The sequence below is a fragment of the Spermophilus citellus genome, assembly GCF_964194105.1.
Source record: "Spermophilus citellus genome assembly, chromosome: 9".
Taxonomy (NCBI): domain Eukaryota; kingdom Metazoa; phylum Chordata; class Mammalia; order Rodentia; family Sciuridae; genus Spermophilus; species Spermophilus citellus.
In genome coordinates this window covers 99,156,982-99,175,433 of record NC_138191.1, presented here as the reverse complement: position 1 = coordinate 99,175,433, position 18,452 = coordinate 99,156,982, and the positions used below count along the sequence as shown (strand labels likewise).

The window sequence follows — 18,452 nt, the reverse complement described above, 5'->3', positions numbered from 1 at the left end:
TCACTTAATGAAATTTTAAGGCAAATTACCCAAAGACCGGAAGTTACAATTCCAAAGTCTCACTTCATACTATTCTAATATCCTCTACTCTGCCTTTCCCATGACATTATAAAACAAGAAGAGAGAAAAACTCTAACCATCCTTTGAATATTTCCTCCTTTCCTCCTTCCATTTATTCATTAGTGTTTATTGAGGGCTTATTAAGCACTAGACAGGGAACAGAATAAAGTTCCTCCTTCATAGAATTTATATTTTAATTGGAGTTTATTGTTCTAATTAATTGATAAACTTTAAACAAAATAGCATATAAATATGTAATATAATATTAGGTAACAACAAGAGTGATAAGGGGGATGAGGTTGTATGTAGCTCAGTGTACAGCACTTGTCTAGCATGTGTGAGGCACTGGGTTCAGTCCTCGAACCACATAAAAATAAATAAATAGGCTAAATGCGGTGGTGCACACCTGTAATCCCAGTGGTTTGGGAGGCTGAGACAGGAGGATCGTGAGTTCAAAGCCAGCCTCAGCAAAAGCAAGGTGCTAAGCAATTCAATGAGATCCAGTCTCTAAATAAATAAAATACAAAATAGGGCTGAGGATGTGGCTCGGTGGTTTAGTGCCTCTGAGTTCGATCCCTGGTATAACCTCCCCCCAATAAATAAATAAATAAAGGTATTGTGTCCATTTACAAATAAAATATTTAAAAAAAAATAAGGAGTGATAATGTGTCATTTTAGATAGGGGCAGCCAGGCCCTGTGCTGAGATGATATTTGATCAGTGATTGAAGAGTGAGCCATATTCCAGGTGAGCTACACAAGCAGAACACCAGAGAGAAGGAAGAAGGAAAGGGAGCTGGCACTTCCTATGTACCAGGTACTGTGCAATATGGTTTCCATATCTCATTTCATTCAGTCCTCACAGTGCCTTTCAAAGGAGGTAAGGTAATCACCTCCATTTCATGGACACTCAAATAGGTTAATAAATTACCCAAGGTCACCCACTTAGCAAATGGCAGAATCAGGACTTGAAGCCTCATCTGTCTGCTCCAAGGCCCTCATTTTGCCTTCTCATCCCTGTGAGCTCCAGAGAGATCCTTGCCATCAGTTTGTACTTGAGACCTGGAAAGGCCAGCTGGATGGGGCCTCTTTGGTTTGGGCATATTTCCAGGGCGATTCTTCCCCAGGCTCAGCATGTCCAAGTATCCCCGAATCACAGATGGTCTCAATTGCTTATCAGTCAGAGGCCTGAACAGCAGGGTGTTCCTCAGCCCTGCTGGGCTGTCCTCAGTGTGTCTGTGCCAGCTGGGCACAGAGGCCCTTTGTCTCAGAATGTTTCTTCAGCCAAGTTTTCATGGTCAAGTCTGGGAGCTAACAGAATTAACATTCACACACACACACCTTGTGACTCCTGCATCATTCAGCTCCTCATTTGAATTCCAGTTTCTTTCTGCCTGATTTTGTGTTTTGACAATGGTCACTGCTGTCACCATTAGTCTTCCACTCATATCTATTTGTATCATCAACTCGATGATTCTCCAATTCAATCTACTAACATTCTTGCATATTTTAATGTGCCAGTCCCTATGCAAGTTCTGGGATTCCTAAAGCTCCTGTTGTCCCTGAAGCCACTAGTATTATGACCTGATGACCATCAGACATGGCAACTTGATTCAGTGGCCAACAAATTATATATGAAGGCAGAAGACTTGGGTTCAGCAAGCATTTCTGCCACCGATTTATTATGCCTTGGGAAAAACACTTTTCCTCTCCAGGGCTCAATTTCCCCATCTGTACATGGAAGGTTGAATTCTAAGGACCGCTCACACCTTCTTCATTAAAATAATGTATAAAGAAAAGAAAAAAAAACTACTGGTACACAATAGGCATTCAATAAGATTAAGTTCCATCTCATTGAGTTTAGTTTCCTGGGTTCCCTGAACCAAGAATGATTTGTGTTGGCTAATAAGAGCATTCTGATATCTGAAACGTCACTTCCCAGGGAAGTTCATTCATTTATTAATTAATCTATTCATTCAACAAAAAAATATTGAGCACCAACTATATGCCTGACCCAGGCACTATTCTAGATGCTACAGATATTACAATGAACACAACAGGGAAGCACTGAGTTCTCAGGAAATTAATCTAGTGATGAGGAGAGCAAGAAAGAGGACAGAAAAGGGCAGGGGGTGAAAATATTTTTAAAAAGAAACATAGTGGGAAGTAGTCTAAAATATTGAATATGCAAAAGTTCACAAGGGAAGTATTTGGGGTATGGAAATGTTCTGTATATTGATTATGGTGGTGGTTACACAGGTGTAGACATTTTTCAAAGTTTAATGAATGATACACTTTATTTATATATTTATTTATTTATTTTGGTACTTCAGATTGAACCCAGGAGCACTTAACTACTGAAGTACACCTCAGCCCTTTTTCTTTTTTATTTTGAGACAGGGTCTCAAAAAGTTGTTGAAGGTCTCCCTAAGTTGTTGAGGCTAGCCTTGAACATGCAATCTTCATGACTTAGCCTCCAAAAAGTCACTGGGATTGTAGGCATGCACCACCATGCTCAGCTGAATGATACAGTTTTGTTGTTGATTTTTTTTTAAGTTTTGAATGATACAGTTTAAATAAGTAAATGAATGTTTTATCTCAAGAAAGTTGATTACAATTTAAGTCACATAAAAGGATAAAATATTTTTTTTGATGGATAAACAAGAAAAGTCCCTGTCAGGAAACATTTAGACAGAAATCTGGATGATGAGAAGGAGGAAATGTAATTAGCCAGAAGTCACAGCAAGTGCTAAGACCCTGAGATGGAACTGAGCTGGCAGTATCTGAGAAAGAGCAAAGAAGCCACTGTGACTAGAATGTAATGAGTAAGCAGAAGACAAAAGTGGAGGGGCAGGCAGGGGACAGGTCACAGAGATTCTTGTAGGTCACAGTAAGAAAGATGGATTTCATTTTAAATCTAATAGGAAGGTGTGGAAGTTTTTAAGTTTCAAAATGATATTATCTGATCTACATTTCTAAAGGTTGCTTCTGAATTTTATATCAAAAGAGAGTAGGGAAAGCAGAAAGGCCATTCAAGTTAGTGAAATAGTGTACATGAGAGGTGGGTAGTGATAGGGCAGGTAAAACATAGCAGGCTTTGAATATATTTTGAAGGTAGAATCAATTAGACTTGCTGATGGAAAAAATAAAGGAATCAAAGATGAATCTTAAATTTTCGATCTAAACAATCAAGTGATATGTTGGTCTACTTACCAAGATGGAGCAGACCAAGGGAGAAAGACCAAGTCTGAAGGAGAACACCTAAGTTGTGCTTTTAACGAAGTCTAAGATACACATGAATTTATGGACATCTTGTTTTATGTCAATATTTATGAGTTTGGATAAAATAAGTCAGTGCTTAAATCTTTCCAGTGCTTTCTAGTACCCTAACAGTATTGGATTTCTGGATTTTCTAAACTGAGGATAAGCCTCACAAACCTGCCTGGCACAGTGGTGCACACCTGTAATCTCAGCACCTCAGAAGGCAGAGGCAGGAGGATCACAAATTTGAGGCCAGCCTCAGCAATTTAGCAAGACCCTGTCTCAAATTATACATTTATACATTTCAGATGTCTCAGTCCTGCTGCTATGGGAAGATTATTTGAACATTCTCTTTCTGGAGTGTTATTTTTTGGTGTGTGTGTCAAAATTCAGTCCAATCATTCAATCATTCAACAACAGTCCTTAACCTGGTACCTCTCTAGGGCAGCCACTGACTTTGATATTGAAAACACAGAGGAAAATCAGAGAAAATAGCCAGTGCGCACAGGGATGACACAGAAGCACAGAGGTGGCGAAGTGGCATAGGCAAGCCTTCCTGGTAAAGAAAGGTCATGAAGAGTTATCTTTACAGCATGTAATGTGCTGGATTTTATTCATGATTTTGACCTCATCAACTGTCTTGGGGCTTAGGTCTTGAAACTACTCTTTCCCTGATTTCAAGGGACAGTTCAGAAACATTGATAAAACCCTTGGGCATTTCACTCCTGCCACTTTGAACAAGTGGAGTTAGTCCTTGGGGAAATGGATGCAGGTCTATGCATGATTTCTTTGCTTCAGAAAGGAATTACGGTGTCAGTTAAAGCCAGGCCAGGCAGGGAGGAGGGCCTAAGAGCTGGCAAGTCAGAAGCTTGCAAAGGTTGCGCTGAGATCATTCAGGAAATGGGAGGCTAGCACCCTATCTTTGGAAGAGACTGTGCCTTATGCAAAGTTTCCTCCACAGCCAATTAGTGAAACTAAGGGATTTCTTGCATCCCACTCCTCAGTCAGCACCTAAACATTCCCCTGTGTGTTGGCGCTGTGACATACATCTATAATCCCAGCAATTTGGGAGACTGAAGCAGAAGGATCACAAGTTCAAGGCTACTCTCAGTAACTCAGCAAGACCCTTAACAACATAGCAAGAACCTGTCTCAAAATAAAAAATAAAAAGGATTGGGGATGTAGCTCAGTAGGTTCAATCCCCAGTACCACTGTGTTCATGCACAGCCTCACTACTTTTCACCAAGAAATTACAATAATGTCCTAGAGGGTCTTCTCATCTCTGATCTCTCTGGCTAGCTTCACAATCCATCTCCATATCTTTGCTGACGTGCTGTAAGACACAGGTCATGTCTGTGTCTCCTTGCTTACCACCTTCAATAGTTCCCCACTGCTTTCAGCAAAGGCTAGGCTCCTTGGTACCCTTGATTCAGCCCCTGCCTTCTCTACAGGCTCACCTTCTCTAGTCTCCCTTCACACTTTCAGTTCCCTGGAGATACCCCTCAGGCTACATCATCATTTAGAGCCTTTGCACTTGCTGTTGTTCTGAATTGGAATGCCCTTCTTCCCACCTCTGCTTAGCTGTGGACTCTTGTTCATCCATAAGAACAGTGCTTGAGTTTTGTATTCTTCCTTGAGTCTTCCTGTCCCTCCCTCTTGTCTGGGTTATTCCCTCCTTCCTCTGCACCACCTCTGCACCTGACTACCCTCAACATGGTGTTACTTGTATCACAGATGGGGAAACTGAGTCTCAGAAAGGGGAAAGGGCTTATCCAGGCTTTGAAGTTGGAACGTGGACTCAAATCTAAAAGTTCCCAATTCCTAGGTAATTTTCTTATTCACTCTTCTCTCAAAGAATCAGATTTTACACACACAGAGGAAGAGTATTTGTGTGTGGGGGGGTGGGTGGGGGGGCAGGCCCTGAAACAGTACTGTTGAAAATGTGTCTTTAAATAAGCAAGATCTGACATAATTACCTGATGGGCCTGAGACATTTCAGGGGAAATGCTGAATGAGATGACCTCCAAGGTTCTCTTAGCTCTATTTTATGAACCACAAAAATTTTCACTACCACAAATAATGCTGTCATTTTCCCCTCCAGGGTTCACTTGTTTGTACTTTGGGGATGAAAAGGAGGGAAAAAACATGTACTGCACATCTACTATGTACTAAGAACAATGTTTTGCCCTTCTTATCTAATTTAACTCTCAATATTCATTTATTAGAAAAGGACATTGAAACGTAGACATAGTTAGCTACTGGCCCAGGGTCAGACAGCTAAGAAATAGCAAGCAGGGACTTAAACCGTGGTCCTTCTGGTTCTAAATGAGCCCAAACAAGGAAAGTCAGAGGGATCACTGGGGCAGGTGATTGGGGAGGATCAAGAAGGGTCTGGTCCAGGGTCATTCCCACTGCCAGAACGCTTACCCCCATCTTCGAACTCCTCGCGCAGGTAGACTTGGCGCTGCACCTGTTCCCCCAGTATGCAGGTCGCCAAGAGCAGTGGCAGCAGCTGCAGCCCTTTCATTTTGCAGAGGTCCCGTATCCCTGCGCCCAGCTTCCGAGTGCAGGTACCTGGTCAGCTGTTGTGCGCTGCTGCCGGCTGCTTCTACCTGGACCCCCGCCCCCGCCAGGGGCCTGAGGTCTCTGTACTTGGCCGCCTCCCATTCGCGGCCTTGGTGGGGGTGAAATGAGGGCTACAGCCAATGGTTGGGGACCACGCTCTGAGAGTGCTGGAGGAGCTAAGGGGCGGGGAGTGGGGTGGGGTGGCAAGTGTTATGAGAGCTAGAGTAAAGGGTCCCTAGAGAGTGGGGGAGTGGCAGGGCCAGTTGAGGCTGGCCTCAGGGTTCCCCTGAGCCTACTCAACTTTGGTGTAGCTGGTTTCAAAGCGCTCTCTCATGATTCTTTTCACTATCCTTAGGTCCCTGTATCCTTCTATCTTTCCTTCCATCCGTGGGTCCATCCATTCCCTAGGGCTATGAAGAAACTGTGATAGCAGAGTGACCTCTGTTTAACAGAAATATCTAGGGATCAGAAGAAGTCTTAATCCAGCATGGGATCTCAAGGAAGCTTCCTGAAGGAGGCATGCCAAGGTTGCAGAGAGAAATGGGAAGGAGGAAGAGGAGCAAAGGCAATACTACCTGAAGACGCAGAGGAAGGAAAGACTGGCGGACTAATATTACTTCTACATCAGCCTGTACATTTCAATCACAGTTATTTCCCCAATTGTGAGGAAAATGGAGCTCAAAGAAGGGGAAGTGTACCAGCTTTTGCTGATCATTGTATTGTGCTAAGCACTGCAGCTGGCACTCAAGTGCATTATACAATTTAATGTTCACATCCAAGTGTTTGAGGAGAGTGGGTTTTTTTGTTATTGTTGTTGTTGTTTGTTTTGTTTTTGGTATGGGGGACCTTTATTTTATTCATTTATTTACTTGCAGTGCTGAGAATTGAACCGAGTGCCTCACACATACTAAGCAAGTGCTCTACCACTGAGCCACAACCCTAGCCCCAGGAGGGTGTTTTAAGGCTCACCTTACAGGTGAACAAACTGGAACTCTGAGATACAAGTGACATATACCATGGTCATATAGAAAAAGAGTAGGGAATGGAAATCAGAACTTTTTTTTAATTAAAAGAATTTTTTTTTTTACTTGTAGATGGACATGATACCTTTATTTAATTAATTTATTTATTTTATGTGAATATGCTAAGCAAGCACATATGCTAAGCGAGCACTCTACCACTGAACTACAACCCTAGCCCCAGAAATTAGAACTTCTTATTCCAGTACCTCCAATACACTTTTATTTCATTTCATCCATCTATTCAATGTTTATTTGTTGAGGTTCTATTATGTGTCAGGCACTGAAGACACAGAGGAGAACAAGACAAGTCTTCTCTCATGAAACTCATTTTCTAGTGGAGGAGACAGAAAAATATAAAGAAAGCAAATAAATGAGATAATTCCTTCTCTAAAAAGTAAAAGTAGTGATAGAGGGTTAGAGAGAGAAGGGGTAGACTCATAGACTGGGATAGGGAAGGAGTCAGGGCAATCCTCCTTGAGGTGACACTTGGATTTAAATCTGAATGAGAAGCCATATGTTGAACTGGGGGCAAATGTTCCAGGAAAAGGCAACATCAAGTCCAAATGCTCTGAGAAGGGAAATGAGTTTTCTCATTTGAGCAGCAGAAAGATGGCTAATGTGGTTTAGGCACAGTAAGCAAAGAGGAGGCGAGGTTGCAGAAGGAGTTGAGTCAAGGCTTCAAAGAAGCCTGTAGACCATGGGAAGGATTTGTAACTGGTGTAGTAGGAAGCCCTTGAAAGGAGTGACATCACCAGGTTTACATTTTTAAAAGATCACTTTGGCTGTTGTTCACTTAGTTGAGAATGTCAAGTTGAAAGTCAAAATATATAAATCAAGCTGAGAAAAGGTCCTGGCTACAAATATAATTTGGGGAAATATAAGTGGTATTTTAGGCCATCTAGCTAGATCTTTTTAAGAGGGAGGAAAGATTGAAGAACCATGCTAAATACCTAATCCTGAAGAACTCCAACCTTGAGAAGTGGGCAGAGAAAGTGGAAGAAGCAAAGGAAACCACAACTGACTCCAGAAGAAAGAGCCACCTTTAGAATCCTAAGGGTTTTTAACTCATTGACAAGGAAGTCTTCTCCTAAAGGGAGTGCCAAAATTGTAATTTTATTAATGTATGCTAATCACTCACTATATGCAGAGTACTATGCCAGGTGCTGGGGCCAGATAGGTGTGTAGACAGAGAGGACCTAATCCTTGCCCTCCGAGAATTCTCAAGCCAGCTGGAGTGATGGCAACTTTATTTAGGCACCTAACTCAGGACTAAAGGTGCCTGTGTTTGGTGCCTCAGTAAAGGCAAGAACAGCAGAAGCACAGGGGCAGTGAGATGTGCCAGACAGTGTGTATAACTTACTTGTGTCATCTCATATAGTCCTTGTAATAGCAATCACTATTCTTATCCCTATTTTAGACAAGAAGGTAATGAGTCTTAGAGATGTTGGGTAAGTTGCCCAAGGATGCATAGGTGACAAGTAGCAAAGCCTGGATACTCAGCCAGATCTCCCTGACTTCAGAGCCCAAGTGCTTAATCGCTGTTTTTAAAATTTTGTGACAATCTGATAGGGTTGACATATAAGGTTCTTATGAAGATGAAGCATCCAAAGAATAAGGTGGAGGGAGACAAAATGAAATGATGAACAGGATCAAAATGTTCTAGGCCTTGAAATCTAGATGGAGGAGTTTGGATTTTTTTCCTCTAGGCCAGAGTTTTTCAATTTCTATTTTATTGATATTTTAGATCAGATAAATTTTTGTTGTAGGGGATAGTCCCTGAATTGTAGAATGGTTAGCTGCATCCCTGACTTTTACCGAACAGATTTAAATAGTACTCTCTCCAACAGTTTTCACAACTAAAACTGTCACCATACATTGCCACATGTGCCCTGGGGTGTGCATGTACAAAACTGAATCTCAATTGAGAACTACTGCTCTAAGAACTGGTGGGGTTCAGGATTTGAAAGAGTGTATAATAATGATAATTTATAATGCTTTCTTAACATTAACAACCTCTCTTAGAATGACCATTGTGATGCTTGTAATGTATCAGCCTTTGTGAAAAATTATATTGTGTTTCAACTCTGATAAGTTGGACTTACTCATACCTAGTTTGGTAGCATTCACATGGAGTCTGTTCATTTTAGGTGAAATGATAAAGTTAACAATGTGCTCCTTAAGGGCAGTGATCACTGTGCCTTCTTTGTTTTCATATATCAGGTTCTAGAACAATGAATGTTAGAGTTGGTGAATTTTAGAATCGCACTACATACATAATGTCTTTTTTAGGATATGTTGAGGTCAGAGATATGTCAGATACAGATTAAATGATAAACGTCTTCATTTATAAGTAAAGATGTTGGTTTTAGACTTTTGATCCCCAAATCTTACAAATCAATAAAATGTGTGCGCTCTATATTATTTTCTTCTTTTTAGGGGCGGGGGTATAATAGGGATTGAACCCAGGGAGTTTAACTGCTGAGTTATATCCCCAGACTTTTTTATTTTTTATTTTGAGACAGGGTCTTGCTAAATTCCTTCGGCCCTTGCTAAGTTGCTGAGGCTAGCTTTGAACTTTTGATCTCCTATCTTAGTCTCCTGAGTCACTGAGATCACAGATGTGTGCCATCATGTTTGGCTTCAGGTGTATTTTCCATATGGGGGAAAAATGTGTGTGTGTGTGTGTGTGTGTGTGTGTGTGTGTATGTGTGTGTGTGTACAGTGCTGGGAGTCAAACTCAAACCCAGGGCCTTTCACATGTCGTGTAAACACATTACCTCTGAGCTACAACCCCAGCCCCCAAGAATATATTTTTAAACTGGATGTGTTGGCTCATTCCTATAATCCCAGTGACTCTGGAGACTGAGGCAGGAGGATCACAAGTTTGTTGCTAGCCTCAACAACTTAGCAAGATGCTGTCTCAAAATAGAAACTAAATAGGGCTGGAGATACAGTTCAAGGGTAGAGCACCTCTGGATTCAATCCTCAGTACAACACACACACACACACACACACACACACACATACACACACGTATATTTTTAAAATTGTTTACTTGTCTTAATCTGTGCTATTATAACAAAATCTCCAACACTGAGCAACTTATTAGAAATAGAAATTTATTTCTCAACTTTATATGGCACATGCCCATATTCCCTGCTACTAGGAAGGCCGAGGCAGGAGGATTGATTATGCTTAGAAGTTAGAGGCCAGCCTGGACAACATAGGGAGACTCTGTTAAAAAAAAAAAAAAAAAAAAAAAAAAAAAAAAAAAAAAAGGATACAAGAAGAAGGATCACAAGAAAGAAATCAAGAGGATCATACGTTCAAGGCCAGCCTGTACAATTTAGCAAGACTGTCTCAAAATAATATAAAAATAAGCTGTGGATGTAGCTAAGTGGTAGAGCCCTTGTCAAGTAAGCATGAGAACCTCAATTCAATCCCTAGTATCACTAAAAAAGAAAAAGAAACAAAGATATTTTTTCTCAGCATTCTGAAGGTTAGAAAGTATAAGATCAAGGTACAAGCTGATCTGGTTTCTGATAAGGGCTGTTCTCTGCTTCCAAGATACTCTCTTCTTGCAGTAGCATCATATGGCAGAAAAGATGCAAAAGAAGATGAATGTGTTCTCATATGGCAGAAGGACCAGGCAGCTCTCTGAAGTCTCTTTCATAAGGGCATTGATCCCATGATGTGGGAGGAACCCTGTGAGTCTAACCTCCCCAAAGCACTACCTCTCAATACTATTACTCTGGGGTTTAAGTTCCAACATAGGAATTTTGGGAGGACACATACATTTTAACCATAGCAATACTGTATAAGGTACTTTAGGTGACTCAATATGATTTACTTACGTACTTATTTCACAGTCCTAGGAGTTAAACCCAATGGCTCTTTTCCACCGAGCTACACCCCAGCCTTTTTTATTTTTTATTTTGAGACATGATCTCACTAAATTGCTGAGACTAGCCTGGAACTTGCCATCCTTCTGCCTAGGCCTCCCAAATATCTGGGATTTTAGGTGTGCACCACTATGCCTGGCTTCAAAGTGATTTAATTTGGTATTTGTTGAGTACCCCCATGAATCAGGCACTGGGAGGGAAGTAAAGGCATAGTTTCCAACCTCTAGATGCATCTAAACAAAAGGGATGTCAGGCTTACAACGGACTGTCTTACCTTGTTCTGTTCCTTACCAACCATGTGATCTTGGGCTAATCCGAGTCATATTATGATCTTTTTAGGCCCTAACTACTTTTGCCTTAATGGGTACTTTCCTCCATAAAAAAAGTATTTAAAGATGACTGCATTGGCATAAAGACAAATATAATGTGGGCAAGGTTCATTATTATATATTCATTATTAATGTGTTCTTTTTTTCTGGGCTGATATTTATTTATTTAGTTAGTTTTGTACTGGGGCACTTAACCATTGAGCCATATTCTCAGCCTTTTTTTTTTTTTTTTTTTTTTTTTTAATTTTGAGACAAAGTCTCACTAAGTTGCTTAGGGCCTTACTAAGTTGCTGAGGCTGTCCTTGAACTTGTGATCCTCCTGCTTCAGCTTAATGAGCTTCTGAAATTATAGGTGTATGCCACCACACCCAGCTTCTCTTCTGGTTTTAAAATAAATTAAAATTAAAACATTTTCTTGGGCCCCTAAAAGTACCCTGGGCCCCTAGCATGGTGCCTACTATGCCTGTGGATAAACATCTTTGGGACCAATTGTTGATATTCTTGTATCCTTTTTTTTGAACAGGGTCTCCCTATGTTGTCCAGGCTGGCCTCTAACTTCTAAGCATAATCAATCCTCCTGCCTCAGCCTCCCTAGTAGCATTTCTCATTTCCCACTCCTTAAAATTTGAGTTTTGTAACATTGTTAGAGACTTAGAAGTTACATGAGAGCATAAGTCTTGTTTGTTCTCTACTGTGTACTTACAGCACTTGGCATAGAAGTAAATACTCAGTAAAATGAACATGAAATTAGTCACATAATAGCAGGATATAGTATACACTTGATAAATATCAGATTTATTTGACCAGACCTCCTAGGGAATTGGTCAGTATATACATAATAGATATTAGAAAACTGGAATAGATGGTACAAACCCTGAATGTAACAGGAATTTAGATCAGGAAGGATTGTGTGGGTCAATCACTTCACATGTTTTTTTTTAATTGTTTATTTGTTCAGTGCATCAATCCCACTCAATTCAACCATAATGCAATCTATCATTAGGATAGAAAGGGGGAGTGTTCAAAAAAATCAATTGACATTCAAGTACAACGTATTTACATACACAGAGAGTTGTACAAGTATTGCCATGTAGCTCCAAGCCCTCTGCAGATTTAATTACAGAGCTACAAAGTGAGTGCATAAATTATGCACTAAGGTCCATGTTTTGGAAATGACTGTGTAGTCCTGGGAATTAGATAGGAGGTTAGATCTTTGTAATTGATACTCTTCTACTTCAGGGGTCAAACCCTGCAGATCAATGAAAACTTTTTTCTTTCTAAAGACAGTGTGTCTGCAGTCCTACAGGTCTAACTGGACATTTAAACTCCAAATACTAGATGTCGGGAGGAAAAGAACAGTTCAAACTGTAATCTGATTCTACTCAGCCTCTCACTGTGGGGTCATTTGTTTCCTTTGACTTAACCACATCTGAAAAAGATGCCGTTTCCCATATGCACAGTATGAAGTCTCAAGGCCTTTATGTCTTTTCCTGATGCTGTTCTGTTTGCCTGGAATATTCTTCCCCTCTTCATTCTGGGAAACCCCACTAAGTTCCTATTCTTAGTAGTTTCTCTACAAGTGTTAGTTTCTCCTCTCTAAAAAATAAAGCGAAGCATTCATGCCTGTAAACTCAGCTCACACATTACTTCCTTTGGAAGTCTCTCCTATCTTTCCTAAGAATGCACTAGACACCAATTATATAGAAGCACTTTGCTGGGTCCTTTGCGTTTATCATATTGTTTAGTCCTCTTGGCAATTTTATGCAGAAGATATTTTTTTTTTTTTAAAGAGAGAGTGAGAGAGGGGAGAGAGAGAGAGAGAGAATTTTTAATATTTATTTTTTAGTTCTCGGCGGACACAACATCTTTGTTGGTATGTGGTGCTGAGGATCGAACCCGGGCCGCACGCATGCGAGGCGAGCGCGCTACCGCTTGAGCCACATCCCCAGCCCCCAGAAGATATTTTTAACATTTTTTTGTGTATTATAGTTGTACATAATGGTGGAATTTGTTGTTATATATTTGGCAGAAGGAATTCTTTATCCTAAGTTCCTAGGTCAAGAATCTGCTATCTAGGGCTGGGGTTGTAGCTCAATGGTAGAGTTTTCCCCAGCACGTGTGATGCCTTGGGTTTGATCCTCAGCACCACATAAAAATGAATAAATAAAATAAAAGTATTGTGTCCATCTAAAACTAAAAAATATATATTTTTTTAAAAAAGGAAAAATCTGGGGCTGGGGTTGTGGCTCAGTGGTAGAGTACTTGCCTAGCATGTGTGAGGCCCTGGGTTCAAGTCTCAGCACCACATATAAATAAAATAAAGGTCCATTTACAAGTACAATAAATATTTATTTTAAAAAGGAGGAGGAGAAGAAGAATCTGCTGTTTTTTTTAAGAGAGAGTGAGAGAGGAGAGAGAGAGAATTTTTAATATTTATTTTTTAGTTCTCAGCGGACACAACATCTTTGTTGGTATGTGGTGCTGAGGATCGAACCCGGGCCGCACGCATGCCAGGCGAGCGCGCTACCGCTTGAGCCACATCCCCAGCCCGGAATCTACTGTTTAATGGTCATGTATCTTGGCCAGGGTCCTTCTGTAAAAGGTAGAGATGGAATTGGAATCCGGTTCTACCTGAGGATTTCCTTCAGGCAAGTCAGGATTCCATTCCTGAAGCTCTCAAAGTCCTTCCATCATGTTCCTCCCCAATACATCTCACTGTATGGTAACTTATTTATATACCTTCATAAGCTAAACTCTTTGTGTATGAAGTACTGGGTATCAAACTCAGGGCCTTGCACATGCTAGACAAGTACTCTACCATTAGCCATATCTATAGCCACCCTCCCCCACCTTTTTAAAAAATATTTTTTTAGTTTTCAATGGACCATTATTTTGTTTACTGATACTTGGTGCTGAGAATAGAACCCAGTGCCTCACACACACTAGGCAAATGCTCTGCCACTGAGCCACAATCCCAATCCCTTTATAACCCTTTTCTTAATTTTTTTTCTGTGAGACAGGGTCTGGCTAAATTGTCCAAAAGGGCTTTGGATTTGAGATCCTACCACCTCAGCTTCCAGAGTGTTTGGAATTACAGACATGTCACTGTGCCCTGCCATACTCTAAGTTCTTGAATCCTAAAACAAATATTGCTTCTTTCTTTATTCTTAGCCTGGCACAATGACAGGCACATGGTGAGTGATAAAAATACACTGATGGAATGAGGTGAGTAATAACAAAACACTTGGCAGTTTACAAAACATTTCAAATATACGATTTAATTTAGCTATAAAAGGCCCTGCTTTTTGAAACTAGCAACATAAAAAAAAGCTAAATGCAAGTGAAAAAAAATGAACAAAACATTATTGTGAATAACAATATTGTAAACATATACAAAAAAGTAAATTAACTGTGGCCAAAAAGAATGAGGGCTGAGAAAAAGATTTTTAGATTTAAAGATTTAACATCTTAAAGTTTTAGTTAGGGGACTTAGAGGAATATTTTTAATACCTTATTATTATTATTATTTTGGTATTGAGGATTAAATGCAGGGGTGCTTAGCTACCGAACCACATTCCCAGCCCTTTTTAATATTTTATTTAGAGACGGGGTCTCACTGAGTTGCTAAGTGCCTTGCTAAGTTGCTGAGGCTAGCTTTGAACTTACAATCCTCCTGTCTCAGACTCCTGAACCACTGAGATTACAGATGCACCACCATGCCTAGCTTTTAATACCTTATTTTATTCCATTTTCGCAGAAATCAGTGAAGTGAGTAATATTGCCTTTCTAGAAGGGGAACAAAGTCTCAGAAAGGTCAAGTGATTTGACCAAAGTGACACAGCTGTTTTATGGCAAAGCCTATTTTTATGTTCTAATCTCTAAAAATCCTCTTTAAAAAAATTTGGGGTGGTTGAGGTTGTGGCTCAGTTGTAGAGCACTTGCCTAGAACATGTGAGGCACTGGGTTCAATCTTCAGGACCACATGAAAAAAATAAGCAAATAAAATAATAAAGTTATAATTTTTTTTGCATAGTTACTGGGTTATTCTATGCCAGTGTTTTAGGGAATGCCAATAATTTATGTTACTTTTCTTTCTTTCTTTTTATTTATTTATTTTTTAGTTTTCAGTAGACACAACATCTTTATTTTATTTTTATGTGGTGCTAAGGATTGAATCCAGTGCCCCGAGAGTGCGTTACTGCTTGAGCCACATCCCCAGCCCTTTCTCTTTCTTTCTTTCTTTCTTTTTAACCAACAACAAAAGCATTTTAACAGGGGTCTTCTGGCTAAGTCCTGGGATATAGTAGCAAGTATGTGTCTAGTACAAGTAACTTATCTGGGGTTTGATGTCATTAAACATGGGTGAGAGTAAGGCAGTGAGACAAGGAAGTGAAGGGAGCCGATAATGCATACATTACTGAGCTAGTTATCATAGGGGCCAGCTGGGCCTCAGTGATTCTGGGGAATTCTGGGAGACAGTATAGGACACATGCAGGGAATCCCAGTGGAGTGGTGAGGAAGCTGGGGTATTATCCACCAATTCCCATTTGTTATTGGTTCTGATGTTAAATCTCTAAAACTTCCAGCTTGCTCTGTGTACAGGCAGAACATGTTTCCTGGCCAGAGAGAAGAAGGGAAAAACACAACAAAATTAAACTCAGGCAAAGAGACGCAGGTGTTTCCTGTAAGTAGCCTTCAGCATGTGGAAGTGAAGGCCAAGAAAATATGAACAGGAAACCAACAGCATCTGTGACTGAATGTAATGGGATGTGAATCCTGCCCATACCACTTAATTTTCCACTAGGCTAAAAAAAAAAAAAAAATCATTGCAAGTCCATCTACACTAGGTCAGAGATTGACAACTATGATCACTATAATCAGGGACTGTAAACAAATCTGGCTTGTCTCTTGTATTGTAAGTCAAATTTTATTGCCCGTTCATTTATGCTTTTGCTTTACTAGGCCATGTTGAGTAGTTGGGATAGAGAACATTTGGTCCCCATGTCAAAATATTTACTACCTGACATTAATAGAAAATGTATGTCAACTTCTATGTTAGGTACTTGGGATACTGAGATGAATAATATTATTTCCCTGTCCTTAAAGAGTTTATAATCTATTGAAAAACACACACATGTAAACCAATAAATGCACAAATATGTTACAAATGCTATAGCAGCTATTCAAATGAGGGAATAGTGATTTCTAACTAGTTGGGGACAAACATCAAGAAAATATTTATAGAAAAGGTAATAGGTACTTTAACAGAATCCTGAAAGATAAGTAGGTATTTTCTAGACAAACATACAAGAAGAAGACATTCAATACAAGGGAGTAGAAGTAGCAAAAATGTTGCATAGATCAACAATGACATAAATGTAGCATTGTAATTGGAAGTGGAAGTGAAAAGAGGAAAGACTTGAAAAAGACTGGAAAATAAGGAACTGAGTCTTCACGCCTGGCACACACCTGTAATCCCAGCAGCTAGGAAGGCTGAGGCAGGAGGATCACGAGTTCAAAGCCAGTCTCAGCAAAAGTGAGGTGCTAAGCAACTCAGTGAGGCGCTGTCTCTAAGTAAAATACAAAATAATTAATTATATTTTATTAGATCAAATGCCCTTGAATTCAATCCCCAGTATCCGTCCCCATAAAATAAAGGAACTGAATTTTATCTTTTCTTTAGAAATAATTGTACTGGGCAAGTGGTGCATGCTAACATGGGCTGGGGATGTCCCTCCGTGGTAAAGCACCCCTCAGTTCAATCCCTAGTACCAAAAAAAAAAAAAAAAAAAAAAAAGATACAAACAAATACAACTGCAAATTCATGGCTGTGGTGATTTATCTTCAAGTTAATTTGTGTGTGGGAAGGTTTTTGTTGTTGTTATTGTTGTTGATGTTGTTACTGGGAATTGAATCCAGGGGTGCTTCACCACTGAGCTCCAGCCCTTTTTTATCTTTTATTTTGAGACAGTTTTGCTAAATTACTGAGGCTGACCTTGAACTCCTAATCCTCCTGCCTCAGTCTCCCAGGTAGCTAGGATTACAGGTGTGTGCCACTGCATTCCACTATTCTTCAAGTTATGGGGACATGGATGGTGTAGAATAAGCAGAGAGCATGAGAATTCTGTAGGACTCCTGGTTGTGTCAGAAGCTGTGGCAATCTGACAAGATATCACTTTAATGATAGTTTGAGCATCAGTTTGAACCATGATATATGTTTATTTCAGCTCCTCGAGGAGATAGACATGTTTATAAATGGCAAATGCCTCACAAATTCAGAGCTGACATAATTGCCTGATGGTATTTTTAAATTCTACTCTGTTAAAAAAATATTTCACAAAATGTCATTTCTTTTCTCATTGTAAATACAATGCCTCTGACTTATAGAAAATTTGGAAAACACAAAAGAAGTATAAAGAAAAAATAAATAAAATCAACTATAATCCCATATGCTCACTACAGATGTTTTCCTGTATACCCCTACAGTCTTCCAGGTAGATATAAAAACTTTTTTTTTAAGTTATTGATGGACCTTTATTTATTTATTTGTTTATATGTGGTGCTGAGAATCGAACCCAGTACCTAACACATGCTAGGCAAGTGCAGTTCCAATTTTATAATAAACTTTTAATATACAAAATTTTTTGTATATTAATCAATATATTAAATTTTATATCATAATTTTCATTATCATTGTATCCCAGATTTTGTGTGTATTTATGGTGCTGGGGATTAAACTCAGGGCCTCATACATGCTAGGCACATACTCTACCCCAGAACTACATTCCCCAGCCCTTTTTTTATATTTAATTTTGAGACAGGTTCTAAGTTGTTTAGGGCTTCTCTAAATTGCTGAGGCTGACCTCGAACTTGGGATTCTCCTGTCTCGACCTCCTGAGTTGCTGGGATTACAGGCATATACCACATAGTTTATCTCAATCTAGCTTCTTTATTTTTTATATGTTTTTTTATTTTTTCAAGTATTTATTTTTTGGTGTAGATGGACACAACACAATGCATTTTTTATTTTTATGTGGTGCTGAGTATCGAACCTGGGTCCCGCCTTTGCTAGGCAAGCGCTCACAGCTTTGCCACAATCCCAGCCCCAATCTAGCTTCTTTAGTCTTCTGTTTAGGCCTGTGGGAAAATCACACAAGATTCTACTTTTGTCATTTTTGACTTGCTTTATTGAGATTATAGCACCTGTCCTGCAGCTCTCCTTTCAACTTCAACCCCTGCCATCATACAGGTAATTTCAACTTCCATGTAAACAATATATTCAGCTTGGTGACCTCACCATTCCTTGACTGCTAGG

General features: G+C 39.7%; 1 protein-coding gene across 1 annotated transcript in view; it reads right to left on the bottom strand.

The window, feature by feature from the left end:
• LOC308656797 (calreticulin-like) overlaps positions 1-5,846 on the bottom strand; it is a gene marked incomplete at its 5' end in the record, with an annotated part of 33,794 nt that extends 27,948 nt beyond the window's left edge. Inside the window, one exon of the mRNA XM_081308155.1 lies at positions 5,747-5,846. Within this exon, the coding sequence (XP_081164281.1) occupies positions 5,747-5,846 (100 nt within the window). The remainder of the gene's footprint in view (positions 1-5,746) is intronic.
• Positions 5,847-18,452: the final 12,606 nt, after the last annotated feature.